Source organism: Falco cherrug, chromosome 4 (assembly GCF_023634085.1).
Source record: "Falco cherrug isolate bFalChe1 chromosome 4, bFalChe1.pri, whole genome shotgun sequence".
Classification (NCBI taxonomy): domain Eukaryota; kingdom Metazoa; phylum Chordata; class Aves; order Falconiformes; family Falconidae; genus Falco; species Falco cherrug.
The window spans coordinates 111,425,030-111,445,101 of NC_073700.1; the positions used below are offsets into that span (position 1 = coordinate 111,425,030).

A 20,072-nucleotide genomic window follows, 5' to 3' on the forward strand; every position below is an offset into this window, starting at 1 on the left:
AGCAGTAGTCGCTGCAGTCTCTTAAAGAATTTGTTTTATAAAAAAATTCTGAACTACACTATGAGATTCCTCTGTACCAGCTCTTGCTGGTATATGAAATGGAAGCATTTTCCATTTCCACTAAATATTAATTAATTTTTAAAGAAGATTTGGGGGAGGAGAGCACCTCCTAATGAGGAAGTTTACTGAATCTTTCTCCTTCTTTATCCTCATTAAGTGACTCTAAAGCTTTTAGCCCTTGTGTAAAAGGTGGTTTGTGGATTGTTTCAGTAGGTACCAGTGGTGCACTCAGACAGAGGTAACCTGCGTGGCCTTTAATTTGTGGCTGTGGAAGGAGACCCTCGGCTCTGTTTGGGAAGGCAGAAGTCTTTGAGGAAAGACAGAGGTGGTGTTGCTGTGGTTTGGACTTAAGTTTCCAAGGTGGTCAGTCAACGTGAGTGTGTTTTACAAAAGGAGCTGGATTTAACGTGGTTTTGGTGGACTGCAACAGTGGTGATAACCTTGACCAAAACGGGTGCCACTAGCACTGTGAAGAACCAGTCACTTGCTTTCCTCTGAGGCTCAGGCTTTCCCAGGGAGCGGGGACGGCTCTCCTCATAGGAAGTGCTGTCCTAAATGCTGTTTTACAGGAATTTTTCTTCCATCTAGAAGGCAGTGCTTAATCACTCATTGCTCTTGGTTTCTCCCCGCAACCCCCTCTTTCCTGAAGCAGTGCCTAGATTCCTCTAGAACTTTAGGCTTCTTATGGTGCTGAAGGACTACTGAGAGCTATCACCTTGCCTGATTCCAGCCCTATGTTTCGTGCCACAAAACTGATAAAAATTAGTTCAGAACAGTTAAATAAAGGTGTATGACAATGCCTTAAAAAACCTAATGCAAACTGTCAAATGTTGAAATGCGAAGGCCTGGCTCAACAGCCAAAGTATCAAAAGCTTTGGGCTGTGTCTTCTGTAAGAAATGCACCAAAACTGTGTATTTGCTGCATTACTGAAAATTAGTTATCATGGCATTCCGCTGTGGGTGCCTAAATTGGTACAGAATGTGGGACCACTTACCTAGGAAATGTCAATTCCACAAAAGACTTGAGAGAGCAGCATTTAGTTATTGACTCTTCTGACTTCTTATCACTTGAACAAGTCAAATTATAAAACAAGTCAGCCTATAAGATATGGAGATCTCTGACTCGGAGGATGTTAGTTATTTTAAAGTTTTCTCCATAAATATATAGACTAACTTAAACAAGTGATACTACTGTATTATCTCTAGTGTACTGGATTCTCCAGTACACAGTACTGCAGGTACTGTAGTATCTCTATCATCTAACTAGAGAAGTGGACTCTGAAGCAGGTTTGCCTTCAAATAACTTGCTCAAAAATGTGTCCACTGTTTTTTTAGTGTGTTATTTTTCCGTGTCATATGGCTTTGGTGGCCAGGAGTTGTTCACCGCTGGCTGACAGAATTGATTTTCCACAATGGCAAATGAACTTTTCTCAGTTTGCTTTGAATTTAAGGTACTCTACAGTCATATAGAACCATTTGGCAATTTTTTTAAAAAAAAAGTTCCAACCGTCTTTCCAGGAAAAGTATGGCATGTATGTATGCCAGTTGTTGCTGAATGATGTTTGTTCTGAAGGCATATAGGTATGTAGCTTGGTTGCAAACAAAAAGCCTGGTCTTTTCCTCCCCTACCACTTCTGAAGAGTGAGAAATCTCATGCACTGATTTAACGTAAGGTTTTGTATCAGTGCTGGGATTCTGGTCTAATGTTTTAAAGCCAGGGGAAATTGAAGCATTTTGGGAAAGAAGCAATGTCTGAACTTGTTGAATGAATGCATGGAAGGGAATGAATTGGGATAGATGTCAATCTAGAGCCTACCAGCATATCCGTGAAATCGTTGGTACTCATCTCTCTAACATCTTGAGGTTTGATTCCAAAAGAAACAGATCTTGTGCAACTACACTGGCTGGTGGTGCCATTTCCCTCCCTGGTACTAATTCAGCTTTTTGGCTGATTTTAGGAAGATGTAGTCCAGAAATAGAGGTCTCTTGTCACAACCAACAGGAGCTTAGTATGTTTAGGTTGCCTAAAAAGGAAAGGCTCCAGACCCCTTTCCCAGATAGGATGTCCATGGAGAGACACTTCAGTGAAAGGCCTTTTGGGTATCGGAAATCTACACAGAAATTAAAACTGGAGAGACAAATCCATAGGAACACAAGTTTCACTGGTCTGGCTGCTCACTGCCCTTACTAGTTTGTAAACATGGATTTCTGTGTAGTATAATGCTCTTCCAAGTCTGTGGAGTAAAAGTTAAGAAATGTCAGCTTTGAAATGGCCTCAGCAAATATTAATCCAGCTCTCTTGACATATGCTGTAAGAGATCCTTCTGTTACGGAAGCAATTACACTCCTGCCCTGTTCCCAAAGGGCCCGTGTCTCATTTGATGAACAGAAGTATTTAATGAGCAGTGATCAGTTACTCAATATTTTGCTTTCCTTGATGTTCATTGGTGTTGCCTTGGGCCTTATTTATTACCAGCCCTTATTAAACACTGCTTCAAAGACACAATTTACTTGTTTTTTCATAAATTCTTTACTGTCTAGCTGGAGTATTTTGAGGGTGCTGGCTCAACTGGGAGATGAGGGGCATGTTATCCTCAGCATCCATATACCGCTTCTTACCTGCAGGGCTGCTGCTTGACACCCAGACTGTCCGAGGGGTCACCCAGGAGGTGAATAGTACTTTTCACTGGCTGCCTTTGACAATTTAAGTGATTGGCTGGCATCATCCTTTATCTCTGCAGTAGAGGCAGGAATAAAAATGTTGCTGAGGTTAGCATTTGGTAAACTGGCAGTAAACACCTGCCAGCGTGCGTGAATGGAGGGGCTAGGTTTAGTTTCTGAATGTGAGGCCTTGCTCCAGAGCATACAGTTACTGGAGCTTTTCAACAAAAATGTTGGTGGGTTCTTTAATATGAGATGGAAACCTCCTCCCTCCCATTACTGTTTTTGATTTAAATTTAGTCTTTAAACAAAATTTATCAGTAATCTTTAGTCCAAGATTAAGCCTGGCACTTAGAAACTAGGCCAAATCGATGCACGTTTCATTGATAAACAATATATTGCTGATAATCTGAATAATACGCCTTCTGTAGCAAAACTTGAAATATCTTTCTTGGGCAAACATGTTAATTTTATACTGCTAGCTTATTAGTGTGTTGCGTGTAGCTTAGTTAAGCCTACTGTTTCCTGGCCCTTTAATTGTATTGACTACTTTGTGAGTGGTAGATCCTTGACTCTCCAGAAATCTGTAAATTTTAAGTTCAGTTGTGCTCTCTCTGTGAAGAGGAGACCAGCAGGTCAGGTTGATTTGCAAACTTGGCCCCACCTTGGTTAGAAAGAGGGGCTGGGCAGAGGGAGAGCTGAGCGGGTGGTTATTCAGTGTGATGGGCCACGGTGAGAGCACGTTGTGTGCATTTGGGCAGTATCCCTCTGTGCTATTTGAGACAGGGTTCTGCTTTGCCTAAAAGCACAAGAGAACTTGAAATGCCATTTAAATGCCTTCTAACACCTTTGCATCTGTGGAGAATTTAACAGATGCATTGGCTTGAATTTCCTGGTCAACTTTTAAACCTGCTTACAACATGACTAGTTTATAAGTTGCAAGGTGTTGTTGTGGTCTGCTAAGTGGTGTTTCAAATGCTATTGACTGGCTTTGAATGCTTTCTTTCCTGCTGAGAGTGAACCAGGAGCTGTCTTTCATAGCGTTCTTTACTCTTTTTTTTTTTTTTTTTTTTTTTTTTTTGTCATAGCTATGTCAGTTATTACAAAAACTCCAGCCAAATAGCTGTGCTGGCAAAAACCCTAACGAAGGTGCTGCGATAGCAGCTAAAAAGTTTTCCCTCTGGTGCAGCTTTAATTCTATTTGGGAAACTGATTTAAATTAAATCAGGCAAAAGAATGCTTTTGAGCGTATAAGCTCTGTCTCCTGTGAGGTTTTGCTGATAGGGTTGCACCAGCAAAACCTTTAAAGTGCACAGAAGCCCAGAGCAAGCAAGAACTAACTTGTAGTCCTTAATATGGTGACTTAAAAAAAGTGAAAAAAAGAAAAAGGGGAAAAAAAAAAAAAAGGTTGTCTATTCAAGATCTTGACTGAAGAATTTTGAATGTAACTTTTCTTCTTGGATTCTTGGAACTGGTTTATGGCTTTGTCACATGATTTAGAAAGAGCAGAAGTCTATATCTGAGTGACTTGTCATTTCATAAGGCCCTGCATGTGATTGTGGTTTGTTTGGTTTTTTCCCCCCCCTCCTCTCTCCTCCCCTTTGCAAATAAACAGAGCAATAGAAAAACTGAACGGGTTTCAGCTTGAAAACTATTCCTTGAAAGTTGCATACATCCCTGATGAAATGGCAGCCCAGCAACCTCCACAGCAGCATCCCCAGGGAAGACGTGGATTTGGACAGAGGGGTCCTCCAAGGCAAGGGTCACCCGGTGCAACCACAAGGCAGAAACCACAGTCAGACGTTCCTCTGCGGATGCTGGTTCCCACGCAGTTCGTAGGAGCCATTATCGGGAAAGAAGGAGCAACAATCAGAAACATTACAAAGCAGACACAGTCCAAGTAAGTTATTTTACAAAACTGTAATTGTAAACTTTAACATCGTGTCCTTATGTCTTCTGTAAAGGAAAACTTCTAAAACTTCACAACTAACCTGTGTGGTCAGAGAGCAAATGAAGATAACAATGAATAGGAAATCTTTTGCAAGGTTTATTTAAGGACTGGATTCAGTCCTTGACACGTGCTCAAATACTAGCTGACTTGTTTCTCCCTTTTTAAAGAAATGAAATTAGGCAGTGTTAGTAGGATGGCGCATGTTGCTGGAGAGCTTGCTTACAGATGTGCTAATACGGTTCTGGCACAGAAAACGCAGCTGAAAGAGCTGTTGTATGTTGTTCTGTGGGACGTAAAGCTGGTGTGGTGACCTATCGAAGTCTTTATTCTAGCTTTAGTTTAATTTAGGGCATTCTTAGGATCTATAAATATTTTCAATTCAAGGGGCGGAGAGGGAACCAAAACAAAAACCTTCCCACGCCCCCTCACGACTGGTTACACCTCACTCCCATGTATTTCTGGTGGATACATTTGTAGCTATGAAGTTGCATACCACACCAAAACACAGATTAAAGAAATGCACGGGAGGCAAAAAGCAAGCTGCTAAGTGACCTAAGAAGCTTAAGAGCACTAGGGTCTAGAGGCGCTGAAGGAGATTGTTTTCAGTGCATGTTAAATCCCTACCCACAAGGAAAAGCTCAGCACAGATGCAAGAGGAGGTGGGGATTGTAGTCAAAGAATTTTTCCAGCTTACCCCTAAGAGCAGAGAGCGAAAGATGCTGCTTTCAGCAGTGCACTGGTGTGAGGCCCCAGCTCTGTAGTTACAGCAGGCAGGACCTGAAAATGAGCTGTATGTGAGGGGTATGAGGGTGGGTGGCTTCAGTTTTGAGAGCAGCCGATGAGGATAACACTCCTCTCTAATTATACCCCCACTCCACTCCCAACAAACAGCACCCACCTACCCCCCCCCACCGCCAGACCCAGGATTACCATGATGCTCCTTCCAACCTCCCATTAGCATGTTGTAACCCAGGACACTATTTGCTGTGTTTAACAACACAGGTTAAAGAGATTTGTGGTGTCTAATTCCTGGACTATAAGAATCCTGGAAGACTGGTATAAGGGAAGTTTTTATCTCTTAAGAAGGCTGGATAAAACGGAAATAATTGCAGGTTGCTAACTTTACAGATACATGACTTCAAGAACGGTGCCTTCGTTGCTTTGGGGATAAAAAAAACAAATGACATTTACTTCCTGTTACACCAAGGATGGCCATGGGCTTCTTAGAAGATGCTGCATTACGAAACGAAATAAATTTTCATTGTCAGAAAGAACTTATTGAAAAGCAGCTTGGTTGTTTCAGTTTGGAAACAACTGTGATTTGGGGGGAGTGGAGGGGAGGAAGCAGAGATGGAGAGAGTATGTGACCTGCGGTTACTAGCAGAGGACAAATAATATCTAAGGCATTATCTTGATGAAAGTCATAATTAATTTTTGTTTAATTCCTAGAGCTACATAAACCATGGTGTAGACTAAGGCTAGTAGTTTTAGAGTGATAGAGAGTGGATCTAGAGGAAAGGTAATGTCAGGACAAACTTTAGGCTTAAAAAGCAATCTTGAGGATAAGTACAAGTACTATGATACTACTTGCTAGCAGAGAAGTGGTAGGAAACTCTGCTGCTGAGGTCATTAAAAAGACAAGATGGGACAAGGCCTGACTGTACTGTAGCTGCACAGTCATTGGTGGAGTATTGGGGCTGGTGGTAGAGTACTGGGAAAGCTTGATGAAATGTTGTCTTCAGCAGTTTTCCACAGATTGTCTAACGACTCCCCTGAATACCTTGATGAAGGGAAGGCGATCCCAGTGTCCGTGAAGATGGGGTTTAGCTGGTAAAATCAGGATAGGGGAGGCCCTTTATAACACAAAAATAGTAGTTAGCAGATGTTTAAGTAGTTGTGTATTTTTCAGAATTAAACCACTTAAATGTAGTTAGTGTTAGCTCAAAATAAATCAGGTTTATGAGAGTTGGAAATATGCAAGGCTTACCATACAGTACATGGTTACAGTTAGTGTTTTTCTTTCAAGAATTGATATTCATCGTAAAGAGAATGCAGGTGCTGCTGAGAAACCAATTACCATCCACTCGACTCCTGAAGGCTGCTCAACGGCTTGTAAAATTATTATGGAGATCATGCAAAAGGAAGCTCAAGATACTAAATTGTGAGTAAAAGGCATTTCATTGTGGAAGCATTAAAAATTCTGAATTCTTGTCAAGTCCATTTTAAGATGTAGTCTTTAAAAACTGTTAATAAGTGAATCTTAGTTGCCGTTATCCATATTTAAGTAGGTAAAGGAACTAAGACTTTTTCTCCTTTCAGGACAGTCCGCTTGCTTAATTAGCCCCACCACACATCTACGTTTTCAGCCATTGTCTGGCTGTGATTTTGAGGTGAACTGGAGCAAATACTGAAGTTTCTTGACCAACTATTAGCTTTTAATCAGAGTGAGCATAACAAGTTGTGAGTTCTCACTAAAAGCTTTAAGGTCTATTTCTTCCTTCCCAACAGCTCTTGCTCCTTCAGTCTGAGCTTTATGTAGCAGGTATGTTACAATGAAGCTATAGATGATAGTGCTGAAACATGCATTCCCCTCGGACTTGTTCTGCATCTAGTATAAACACGTGTAAGTGAATGGAGTTGTATACATTTCTATGAAAAAAAAAATATTTACCCATAACATGCATAAAAATTTGCATTCTGGTCTCCAGAAGTCTCACTGGGTATAATCTCCATTACAGTACAGAAGAAATTCCCTTGAAGATACTGGCACATAACAACTTTGTTGGCCGACTTATTGGCAAAGAAGGAAGAAACCTGAAGAAAATTGAACAGGACACAGATACTAAAATCACGATATCTCCGTAAGTTTTCAGTGGCCTAATCTTTTGGTGAGATGTCTCAAATAACAGCAATGCCTCTACGGTACATTCAGGTACAGAGTTCTTTACAAAAATACGTGTGTTTTGAAGGCTGAGGTAACAGCCTTTTGGAGGCCTTTCTGTAATGTGGATTAAACTGTTACTTAAGCTCAGTTAAATTTAATATAAACAGTGAGTCTTCATTGTAAACTCAGTCAAGAGCAAGCCTAAAAATAACATAGGCTATGTGGAGCCAGTGTTAGACTTATATTTTAAGTGTCGGTTGTTTTTAACATATTATACCATATGTAATGACGAGTGTTTGAAACTGTAAGCCTGGATCAGTTCTGAGCTATGTGTGAAGATGAGTGAAATTAGTGACGTTTTAGTTTCTGGTACAGATCAAATTTTTGCACAAGAGGGAGGGAAATAAAACAAATGAATACTGAAAAGAAGAATTTTAGTAGTGGTTCTGTCCCTCTCGGCCACTAGTAGCCAAACCAGAATGCATTGGCTAGTCTGCTTCAAACTAATAGCTTTTGGTCTGTGAGTTTGTGAAGGTAACTGAGACCTATTCAGATTTAGCTGAGATTAAACAGGAGTTTTCACCTTCACTGGAAATCTGCAAATCGCTGATTAGATCAGCATTTCTTTGCTTCTTTGTAGAAGCTTGACTGTTAATAGTAGTTTTACCCTGGAGTAATATCTTCAGAGAACCTTTTGTTCTGAATAACAAATACTCTGGCATGAACTTTCAAGCACTGAGCGCATCCTGGACTTACGCTTTAGCCAGAAAGGGTGAGAGTAAGGCTTATAGGCTGCAGGAAAGGGAGAGAGCTTGGATGACATAGGAGGGTGTGCGAAGAGGTCTGAACAGTGCAGGAGACCACAAAAAAAAAAAGAAAAAAAAAAAGAGAGAACTGCAGAAAATAGCTCAAATGAAGGCAAGGAAGCTAAGAGTGAATGAGGTTCCTCAAAAAGAGGAAATGCAAAATTGGGTGAAAGAATCCAAGACCTTCCTGAAGGTATGTAAATGTTTATGGAATTAGTCTGAGGAAGAGAAGTGAATTAGTTGGAGAAAAAGCACCTGAATAAGTCTGTTTCAAGAATAGCTTTAGTAAGGCCAGCATGCTCTTTTAAATGTGTTGGCATAAACATTTTGTTTTCAAACAGTGCACAGACTGTTAATGCTAGCTCTTAAAGGAAAAAAATATGTACAGGGTAAATGGGATAATGGTCTTCATTTTGTGAAACCAACTTGTCTTTACCGATGATGACACAAATAACACATTGTCTGTAAACACTCGCAGAGTGTTTTTTATTTTAGCAAGTTAATGGTTTATTTGCATTAAAATCTTGGCCTCGAGATTATACTTGTCATGCTATGCCTGAAACAGCCCCATGAAGTTGCCTGGTTTAGTCGGAACATGAGAGCGTATATGCCCATTGATTCTGCTTTGTCTAATTAGTCTTTCTCCTGATCTCTTCATTTAGGCCTTTTGGTAAACTTGTCCATAAAGTTAAAGTAAGGCAGCTGGTCTGGGAAAGTTTCCTCTCCTTTGGGGTGTTTTCCACCACTTTACTTCCTGAGGCAGTAACTCAGTGCTCGCACACTGGAAACTCAAAGATTGCTTTGTGGATGAATTTCGTGCTTGCCGCTGCTTAACTGAGATGCGCAGGTTGCCACACTGCCTGCTGTGCAAGAAAGCAAGCCTTGCATGCTCTTTCCTCTCTCCTACATGCCATGGGCTTCCTCACCCCTCCTGCATCCTGCTCTGACCTTTTCTTTTGGTTTTTTTTTTGTTTCTGTCTTCACCCCTTCAACTCACCTTGTTTCATTACATGGATATGCCATGGCTTCCCAGTTGATTTCTTCCATTTTTACCATAGTAAGTCAGCATTTGTTACCTAACAAAGCACTAGTTTAATGCTGTAAAACTTTTAATTTTCCCTGAGAAATTACTAGTGTTTCGCAGCAAATGTTGACTTGCACACAGCTTTTGGTTTTCCTGTTATGAGGATTTGGAGGCTCTCCTGCAGTTTCACTGAGGGTTGGGCTTTTTTTCCCCTCCTTAAGGAATCCACTGTTGCTCTCAAGGAAATAAAAGTTTCTTATGGTCTGTGTTTCTGGGATGTCTAAAATGGCTGAAGCCCTCTCTCTGTTGGTAGGGCTGGAGTGGAGTTTGAACCAGAGTGGTGCTCTACTGCTCTGCAGCTTGTTCCTACAGAGCATGATGGTTTCCATCTTGTGTTGCACCTAAACACATTTCAATCCTCTGATGCCAAACCTTGCTGCAGTGGTTTTTGTTGTTTGCTGTGAGGACAGAGTTTCTCCAGATTCTCTGAGAACTGTTTGAGCCCTGTTATGAATTGATACTGTGCTCTTTGGAGGGCAAACTGGACACGCTCGGATGTCATCGCACTCGAATGATAAACCTGGATTACCCTCTGCTGTTTACTAATTAACTATGCTTCTGTTTCATATGCAGATTGCAGGACTTGACACTCTATAATCCGGAAAGGACCATTACAGTTAAAGGCAGTATTGAAACTTGTGCCAAGGCTGAGGAAGAAATTATGAAGAAAATCAGGGAGTCCTATGAAAATGATATTGCTGCTATGAATGTGAGTTGTCTTGTGGCATGGGCCCTTTCTGGAACTAGAACCAAGGGAAGATTTAGGTGTGAGGTACCTCTGGAGGTCACCTGGCCCAGTAGAGGGTCTGCTTCAAAGTTCAATGAAGTTGTATGGGGGCTTGTCCCCTCTTGGACGTCTCCTTGGGTAGAAGGTCCACAGTCTGGGCAGCCTGTGCCCCTGTCTCACTGCTCTCATGGTGAAAATTCCTTTCCTAATATCACAACAGAATTTCCCTGTTGCAGCCTCTCTGCCTCTTGTATTAATTCATGGGGCTTGGCTTTTTAGTATTTAGTTATCTGTGTGCTATTTTAATGAAGGTGCTTTCTGGTTTGTTGTTGCAGAAACCTAAAGAAATGTGTGTTTATGTACTGCTGTGGTTTCTGTGCTGGAGTCTGTGTATGTTTCTTCACAGTAGTGATTCCAAGTACCTTCATGTTAAAAGCATAACAAAATATAGAAAAGGATCTCTCCTGCTTTCAGTTATTTAAGAAGGCTTTATTAAGGCTTTTCTTGATATAGATGACAAAGGCATTCAATTATTCAAAGATGATTGGCGATCATATAACAAAAAACACACCTCATTAGTTTGCCAAAGTATTACTAATGCATGTTGAGAAATGATTGAGTTTTTTTTTTATCAGCTTTGAAGAGCTTTTTGTGTTTGTATCCAAATCTTTTGGTCTAGAATCAGACTGGAAGTGTTTTTTTCAGTTTACAGTAGTCTGATTTTCTAGAAATGGCTGCTCTTCATGGTTTCCCTACTGGCTGGAGAGAATATTCCACTTGCTTTTTCCCTTCCCTCCCATACTGTAAGCAAATTGCGGGACACAAACTACACATGAGGACACAAAGTATTTTGTAGTGGCGCATTTTTGCTTCATACAGTGATCAGGAATGTGGGGAAGCTTGAGGCTGCTCTGCTGTTTGGCAAAGGTGTGGTAAGCAGAAAACTACCTCTGTTACTAGATGCCCTTCAAGTTTAGTTTGTAGTGATTATTAGGTAGGTTTTTTTAGTTGGTGAAGTCTGAGATGGTGTCTGTCTCTAGCTGAGGTATTTCTAAAGTATAGTCACATTGCTGTACGACAGTCTGGAAAAGTGAAAAAGGGTACTGACAGGTTTTGTATCATGGGCAACAAATGCTTCCTACCACATGACGCTGCCACTTTTTTCAGGCATAAGTAAGGGACAGGCATAGCTGATGGTTTCACAGCAAATGCTGGGGGGTATCTTATTTCACCTTTTGCAAGGCATGGGGGGGAAAGGGTATGGGAGGGAGGATGTGGTTATGCTGTGGCATATACCCCCAGTGTATGAAAAATCAGGACTTGTGCGTGGGCTTTCTCAGTTTCTACAGGGTTGTCTTTTTAGTATAAAGCCAAAATTATTATTACATCGTTTCTCTGATAATTGTGTTCAATCTGAAAGTAAATTGTACTATTGCCTGAATTTCTTGCTCTAAAGTTTGTCGTATGTTTCACTGATTTAGTTGCAGCAAGTGATTCCCAGCTGTCTTTCCTGCTATGTGTTCTTAATGTCATTGGTCTGTGCGTATGCCTGGGAAATAGGTTTGAAGCAGAGTCCTTGGGGAAACAGAGATGAAAACTTTTTAAAATAACATACTGACATATTCTCAAAAGGTTAATAGCCTATGACAACTAGGATTTTGATTAAAGTTAATAACCAGGATTATAAATCTTAACTCTTCTGCCATTGCAGCTTCAAGCACATTTAATTCCTGGATTAAATCTGAATGCCTTGGGTCTGTTCCCACCTTCTTCTTCAGGAATACCACCTCCCGCAGTGAGTGTTGCCTCCGCTGCTGCTGCTGCTTCATATCCACCATTTGGGGTAAGGGAAATCTCTGATTTTTGGATGGTTAGTGGATGGTGATACTAATCCGTACAATGCTCTGTTCAGAACTAATCAGCTTGCTGTATTTTTGCTCAAATACCTGAAAGATCTGGGACCAGTGTTTACTAGCTGTGTTCTGTCAGTTTTCTAAATGTTGTCTGTCTTCCTGCTTGCACACTGAAAATATTTCATGTGGCTGTGGTTGGGAGCCGGTCAGTGAAACCAGAAAATGGTGTTTCTTAAGTGTTAGATCCTATTTTCTAGACAACTTGAATTATTACAGAAAGATATGTCTTATAAAATGGAATTTTAAAATTGCTGGGATTTGCAATTAATAATGCTAGTCTACAACTGTATTCCTGTTGATATGGAAGGAAAAAAAAATGGTCTCTTGTCATAAAGCGGGGATCTATATGTAGCTAAAATGATTGTTTGAATGTAGTAGTTTTATAAATGTGCAAGCCCTGTTGAAATGCAGCATTGCTAAATATATAGGATTTAAATTAGATGGATTAACCTCCAGAAAGCTGTGGTTTGCTTGCTACATTGCTTTCGAAGAAACACATGCAAAGGTTTAATAGAATCTTACTCAAATCCAGTACTGAGCAGTAATCATAAATGTGTGGTCTTCTGCTGTGGAGCAGAGGATAATTTGTTGTATTGGAAAGCTCCAGAGCCTTTCTGGAAAGAGATGGTGCTGTGCAATTCAAGAAAAGAAAACCTCATTACACAGAGGAGGTGATTTTTCATCTCTCTTTTCCCCGTTGTTGTTTGTTGTTAGCAACTCAATGGAAGATGGATTTTCAAAATGAACTTGTAACTGTAGAGTGGATGATGGAGCTTTCCAAGCTCTGACGTGGCTGTCTTGGCCCTTCTTTGCTCAACAGTGACATCTAGAGAGCCAGGTCTGAGGCTCTCCATGAACTAGAAAACGCAGCACAGCACACTGAACTTTATCAAATAACTCCAATGGGTGTCTCTCTCTCTCCCTCTCTCTCTATATATATATATATTGCACTAAAGGGTAGTTGTTGCCTAAGTATTTTCCCCAGAGGAAGAAGCCAAGAAGATGTCGCTGCACGGAACAGGAAAAATTCCACACTCATAGGATTGTTTGTGGGAATGAACAACTTGGGTGTTAGGAATGTATTGCAAACTATAGCGGGTGTAATAGTGGCTTTATCAGGAAGAATTGCTCCAATGAAAACTACAATGGGAATACGTTTTTACTCTGTTTTACTGCTAATAGCAGTTCCTCTGTGGCAAATTCTGTCCCCCCTGAGCCCAGTCCCTCTGCGCTTCGAGTGGCAGACTAATCTAAAAAATTCAGATTTCTGCTTCATTGCATTGTATAAAAAGCCATCTAATGGTAATGGATTGCCTCTATTTATTTCTTCTTTTTTAAGACAAACAAGAGGTGCTTTGTTAATAGTATGTAACTTTCTTTAGTGGTAATGAAAAACGTAGGTTTTTCTTTTTACTCCAGATTTGCAAACTATTTTGTTAGTCTTGAGATTCATACTGTAAGCCTACAGTTCTTTGCCTCGCTTAGTTTATTTTCACTTTCCCCACATTTTTTGTTGTGGTTTTTTCTTGCTTTTGCTTTAAATATGCACCTAAACAGCACTGAAGTTCATGATTTAAATCTTATTCCTGTCTGTCCCTCTGTTGCTAGTGCACCTTTATCCCCTTGCCAGATGTACCTTTTTTGGTCTGCTAGGATCTCTGGCAGTTTCCAGGTTTCTGGAATTAGAGATAGTGGCAACATCTGGAAAAAGGCATTAAGAAACAAGTGTCATTGTGTAAAAGTGTAGATGCTTCGCAGCTGGAAGGACCATACTGTCCGCACTCTCTTGTTCCTGTTCATGCTATTTGCTCAGTCCTCTAAATGAGTTCTTGTTCCATATATTTTTAGATACGTCAAGCCAACATGCAAAAAGAAGGGATAAACTCACAGATTCAGAAGATAAACTCTGATGGCATTTGCAGAGTTTGGGGATGCTTCCAAAGCAGCCCCTGAACCTGATACTAAAACAAATGAAACTATCTCACCTTTTCTTACTTATGTGTGACCTTATCTGGAAAGGAACAGGTGGTTCTGTGGGCTTCAGGCAAGTCAGCCCCTTGTATTACTTGGAGTAGCTGCCCCTCTCTGGGGAGAGGAAAATAAGGAAAACTGACTTTATCTTTTATTGGATGCAGTTTTTTCGGAAAACAAGGGTTCCCTTTTAAATTTTTTTTAAAACTTTATTGGACAAAGACTTTTAAATCTTGTGCGTGAAATTAGTTTCTGTAACTTCTGAGTCTTACTCCTTTTTTTTTTTCTCTAGTAGAACAATTTTTAAGACTGATTAGTGTATTGGGGCATGTAGAAGTAGAAAGAGCAGAAGAAAAGGGCTAGCTATACTATGAAGAAGAAATGGAAGCAATTTGAAAGGCTAAAGGTAACTAGGATCCTAGAGCAGGATCTAGGAGAGCTTGTGAGGGTTTAAACAACAAAAGAAAAATCTGTGTGAGTAACAGAGGCTTCAGGGAATGAAGGTCTTGGAAGCATTAATGAAGGAATCGCAGGGAGACTTCATGTCCATTTACCTAAGTTCCTGGTTTTGGCAAAAGCGTTTGGGCAACTCGAGTCCCTTTGGCTTGTTTTGAGTGGATGTCCTGGTATTCTTGGGAGCACTGATTAGGTGGCAATGAGGATATCCCTTTCCGAAAACACTGCTGGCATCAGGGTATAAGAAGGGTATCCTGCTGCTGTCTTGCTTGTTTTTGTCAGTGCAGATTCTGCCTTCTGCTTAGGGCTGGACATGGGTGACTCTTCCCTGTTTCCTCTTTGTTTGACTGAGCAAAGGTCGGTCCTCAGCAGCTTCAGCTTTACCATCATCAGGGCCTCTTAGCGTCTGAAGTCACTGAAGACCTGTGAATGTGTGCTCACAAACCATGGAGTGAGCCTTGGGACCCCACTACGATGTGCCTGAGGGTTATGAAGTTTTTATTTCAATATCTTTGTACGGACCCTTTCTTCACCTTGTTGTGGCATGGACTCACAAGTGGCTCTCCCTTGGGTTAGAAGAAGTAGGTGGGTGAGCTTTGGGCATTTGCAGAAGTTTCCATGTGGAGCTGATCCTTCATATGTACTGTTTTCTAGCGTCAGTGTTGCTGTGACCCCTTGTGTAGGACTTGTTCCCAAATAAACTAAGGTGTCATCCTAATTACTGAAACAAGTGTCTGTCACCTTTCTGACGGTTTTTTGTATGGGTGGAAAGAGAAAAATCTGCATAGTGAACAGATCTAGGTTTTTTGTTGCCAGAGCTTAAAGTGACAGGTGTGAACACCCATTTATAACAGCTGTAGCCAAGTATTCCTAAAACTGAGTATTCAGGAGCTTGAGACTGAGTAATTGGATAAGTTTAGCTGTGTTAGTGTGAGCTTTGTGATGGTTCATTCTCTCCCTCTGCATCCAAAACTTTAAGGCACATTTGACAAGAGCTTCAGGAATAGTCGGGTGTCACAAACTTTGGAGGTGGCGGTATTGTCAAAGACTGGTTTGCATTTAGCTCCTTGGACTGGGCCACATTCAGGAGAACAATTTCCACGTGACTGAGATACTTCATTCCTTATGGTCTGTTTCCATGATGGATATCACGCTGGTGTAGAACACCAAAGGTCTTATTGCATAGAACCTCATCTAATTTAATCTATGATTTAATCTAATGAAATGCAGTTTCTCTCTCATTAAGAATCCAGTTGTTGCTTTACCTTTTGTCTTGGCAGCAGAGTCCATACGGGAAGGCATAGGCCGTCCTTGGGTACCTGTCTGGTTACAGATGTATAAACAGGTGTGTGCACATGTCCACTGCGTGTGGCTGACCAGTGCCCGAGCACCGTGTCCAGTGCAGGCTAACCATTCTTTTTTTTAATGTATTTACCTATCACTAGCAACAGTTCTTGATATTGCAACTGTATAATTCATTTGCAAATCCCAAGCTCTGTTTGCTTGTTTAAAGCATTCATTTTGTGTAGTCATTTAAAAGGGATGCATTGGAATGCATGTTGGTTTGATTCTTGAATTTTCCCGTCTCTCTTCGAAAAAATCCAAGATTTGTAGACTTTTCTCTGGCCTCCTAAAAGACAAGTAAATCAGAATGTGTGGTAATTGTTGAAATGTTCTAAGGTTTGAGGAAAAAACAGGACATAAGAAATGTCTCAGTTAAGAATATTAGGAGTTTAAAATTCTTTTTACTGTCAAAAGGGTATGATTTTACTCTTATTATCCTGGTGATATACTAAAACTCATGGGCTTTTTTGAACATATGTCCTTCTGTTGACCATACTAAGGACCGGTGGCCTTTCTGTGCCTATTTGTAGCTGATGTCTTGTCCAGCTACTTTTGGGCCTGAAGAACAACCGCTTTCTGCTTACCCTTAAGTGTTTCTTCTTAACTCTGCACTTAATTTGCAATTGTGTCAGAATTTGTTTTGTTAGGCTGCCCACTGTCGCTCGTAATGAATGTCATGACCTGAGCACCTGCACAAAGAATTGGGATTTGTGTGAGGAGAGTAAGATTCTGCAAAAGTGAATATGCCCTGTGCTTATGTTTTCCAGAAGATACGTTGCCACAAAAAAAAAAAAAAGTTTTAGAAAGTATCCCAGCCAAACTGCTTCAGATGTAGTGTTGTGCCGATCAAAGCTGTTTTGATGTTGTTGCTTCTGAACTTTGGGGGAGAATATGCGCATACTTGTCTCTCAAGAACAGGAGTTTGTTCTCATGCAACGCTGATGATTTTAAAGCTCCAAACAAACAAGAAATCTTTGTCTTAAGGTTCAACTTTGTACAGTCATGCAATTAAATACACCTGGCCTATCTACTGGGGTTAAGTGGGTTGCACCCTTCCTTTTATAATTGCAACTTTGCATGTTTAATCGTATATCTGACTGCATTTCTTTTGTAGCCTTTGGGTTTGACATTTGGCATCCTGAGGGTGTGGGAGATGGAGGGCTAACCTGTGGAGGGCTCATCCTGCCCTTGAATGTCCTGAAACAGTGCAGTAGAATTAATTCTTTCTCTGTCACATGGCAGATGGACTCAAAACATCTAGGAAGGTGAGAAGTAGACAGCTTTCCTCCACAAGAGGAATTCATGCCAGCTGCTCTCCTGCATCTTTAAGGTCCTGTGAGAGACAGCTGAACTTCTGCTGTGTGAAAGTTACCCAAGGTGAAGAGATGCCTTTCTGCTTGCAGTAGGACTGCTTTCTCTACTGGTCTTTTTGCACACCTTTTGTAGCTTCTTGAAGTTCTACCCTCTAAAAGTGCTCTTTCTAACCTTTTCTTTAGCTTCACCATTACTTTTCAGGTTATGTAATACGCATAGAGGCTTCTAGGAAAGAAGAAAAAAAAAAAAAGGTAGCTTCCTACAGTAAACAACACCAAGAAATCAAACCACCTTTTTCTGTTGTCAAAAAAAGTCTTGTACAGCTAGACTGATAGGTTGCTCTCCTTTATTCTTTTTGCCATCTCTTGAAGCTTTTTGTTGCAGGTGAGGAACATGCCAATGGAAAATTTTCTCCTTAGAAGATGTTGTGGTCAAGAGAGAGATTCCTTCTTTATCCTCCAGTAATTTTCTTGACAATAGTAAAGAAGAGATCTTCTATATCGCATAGACGTAAGAGAAGAAATAACTGTATTGTGCTTTTGGCAGGAAAGAAAAGTAATTTAAAATGAAAAATTGCTTCATTGAGGGCCTTCATTTGATGCCCTGAGCATAGATGAGAGACAAGGAAGAGGAAAAACTGTCCTATGTTTCCAGGTACTTTGACTCTTACTTCGTGGAGTTGGGCTCCTTTGGATGTCTGGGTTTGATAGGATTAGCTTGTGCAACTGTTATTGTCTAAACTACCCAGGGGCAGTAATGTATGTAAATCTATAATGTAGCTGTAAGTGGCTTTGCCTTAATTTGGCTAGCTTGTTAAGCAGTAGATGATTTTGTGAGGAGCTGTCGTACAGCCAAAAGAGGATGTGGTTTTTGGGGGGTGAAGAAGGATTTGCCAGTGTTTTTACAAAATGGCTTTATGTCAGTGAAATGGAAACCATACATGTGCAGCACATGCAGTCTTGAGGAGGGCACTACAGAACAGCAGCATTGTCTGGAAAAACCACTACCAGCTAATTAGACTTTTTTTTTAAAATATTGTAACCTCAGTGCCTTGAATACACCTTTTCTGCTGCTTAGTTTCTTAAATTCAGTAATGATGCATTTTTGACAACTAAGAAATTTGTTCTGTGGTGCATAATATTGTGGGATTGTTCTGCCCTGTGGAGAAAATGGTTGGTTCTTCCACCACCTCAGAGTCTCCTTTGAGACTTTTCTCCATGCTGTGTTGGCAGGGACCCATGTCCGGAGTAATCAGAAACTGTTCTGCCTCTGGAGATGGACTGGCCCCCAGTGAGGGAAGTAAAAATGCACTTGGCACTGCGTGATGTACAAAGATCTGGCAAGCTGACAGTTGGTATTTTTTCGGAGGTGTTGAAGCCTCCAGTTAATAGCTCTTTTTACAGTTCTGAGATTGACATAATGCAAATAGCATCACTTGCTGACTAGTAATGTACACTTTTAAAAATAAAAATGGCTTCTTCCTCACTGCAGGTTTTGAATACTTGTAGTGATATTTGTAGTTCCCTGGGACAAGAGATGAGAATTTGTGTCGGACCTCTGCTTCCAGATTCTTGTCATGGGAAGGTTTAACTGGTATTCCCTTAAACATCTCAGACTTGCGCTAAGTACCAGGCTCAGCATCTTCTGAATGTTAAACTAAATGGGAAATTTAATTCTTTAAGGTGCCAAATAATATTTTATTTTGTCCCTAGAGTGTGCTGAGCTCCTTCAGGCCAAAAGCAAAAATAGGTCAAGTCCTCATTCTGGTGTGTAGCTGGCTCCATCTCTGGTTTGTTTGTTACACACGATGAAAAAATAAGTGACCTTTCTGTTTTCACAACCTGTTTTTCTTGCAGCTGCCAAGGAATCTGAGAGTGTCTTTGTAAACCAGAGCCGATGAGTACCTGTGTTTTTCAAAGCCACAGATTTAATGGGCAGCTTCTAAGAGTCTGGAGTATCTGTGCGGCTGGTGTGTGTCACAGCCATGATTTCTGAAGTGGAAGTGTTTCTATACATAATCGCTTTTCTTTTGGTGGGCATGCAGTGTTGCAACACCAAATACCTATGTTTGCTGCTTGTGAATGACCAGCAAAATTCCTGCTTACGTAGTTTCACAATCTGTTCCTTATGTTGATTTCTGCTTTTGGCTGTCTATTCAGAATGAAAGGTGGCAGATTGCTTTTTTTGGCATTGTGGCCAATCAGATTTTGCAAAAACAAAAAGTTTATGCCATGTTCAGAAATATGTCAGACCTGTTCCTGCTTGTGAAATGCCTTACAACCAGCCTGCCAGAAAGCGTTCTTTCTCTGCTTCTGTGATTTCTACCCCCTCGTTCCTGGCTGGGTTTTCATGTTGGAAACAGTTCTGATAGGTGTGGTCCTGATAGTGACTTCTAGTAGTCTGAGGAGATCCCCAAGGCTTGCCAGGTAGAAGACTCTGGTGATGAAAAGTACTCAAGTTGAGGGCCAAGAAGTGGAGTGAGTAGTACTAAGTGAGATGGTTTCAATAGTATCTCACTTGGGGTACTGACCGTTGTGTAATAACCAGCTGTGTTTGAGTTTAAGGTGTTGAAATGCAGTGGTATTTAAACTGGAAATGAAACAGGGGTTATTGCTTGGGTTTTCAATCCAGAGAAGTGGGCCAGCTCAGCTAGCTGGACACGGGGCTCCCACCTGCACGGCATACTTTCTGGGTGTCCAGCACTGATGGGGAGAGAAGGCAGCACTGCGTGGCCTTGCCCAGGCCGATTGCTTCAGAAGGGGTCATGCTCTTGGTTCATCAGGCGACCCAAGTGTTTCTTAGATGACGCAGCAGTAATGTTTGCGGGGTAAGGGGAGCGAGCTTGAGAGATCTGGATGGTAGAAGGGGGTGGTGGAGGTCCTGGCCATACTAGAAGGTTGC

General features: G+C 41.0%; 1 protein-coding gene across 2 annotated transcripts in view; it reads left to right on the forward strand.

The window, feature by feature from the left end:
- Nucleotides 1-20,072, forward strand: part of IGF2BP3 (insulin like growth factor 2 mRNA binding protein 3) — a 114,244-nt gene that overhangs the window by 73,666 nt on the left and 20,506 nt on the right. For both annotated transcript variants that reach the window (XM_055706603.1, XM_005445805.4), the window contains 5 exons: nt 4,337-4,621; nt 6,699-6,833; nt 7,411-7,533; nt 10,020-10,155; nt 11,885-12,016. In XM_055706603.1, the coding sequence (XP_055562578.1) occupies nt 4,337-4,621; nt 6,699-6,833; nt 7,411-7,533; nt 10,020-10,155; nt 11,885-12,016 (811 nt within the window). The remainder of the gene's footprint in view (nt 1-4,336; nt 4,622-6,698; nt 6,834-7,410; nt 7,534-10,019; nt 10,156-11,884; nt 12,017-20,072) is intronic.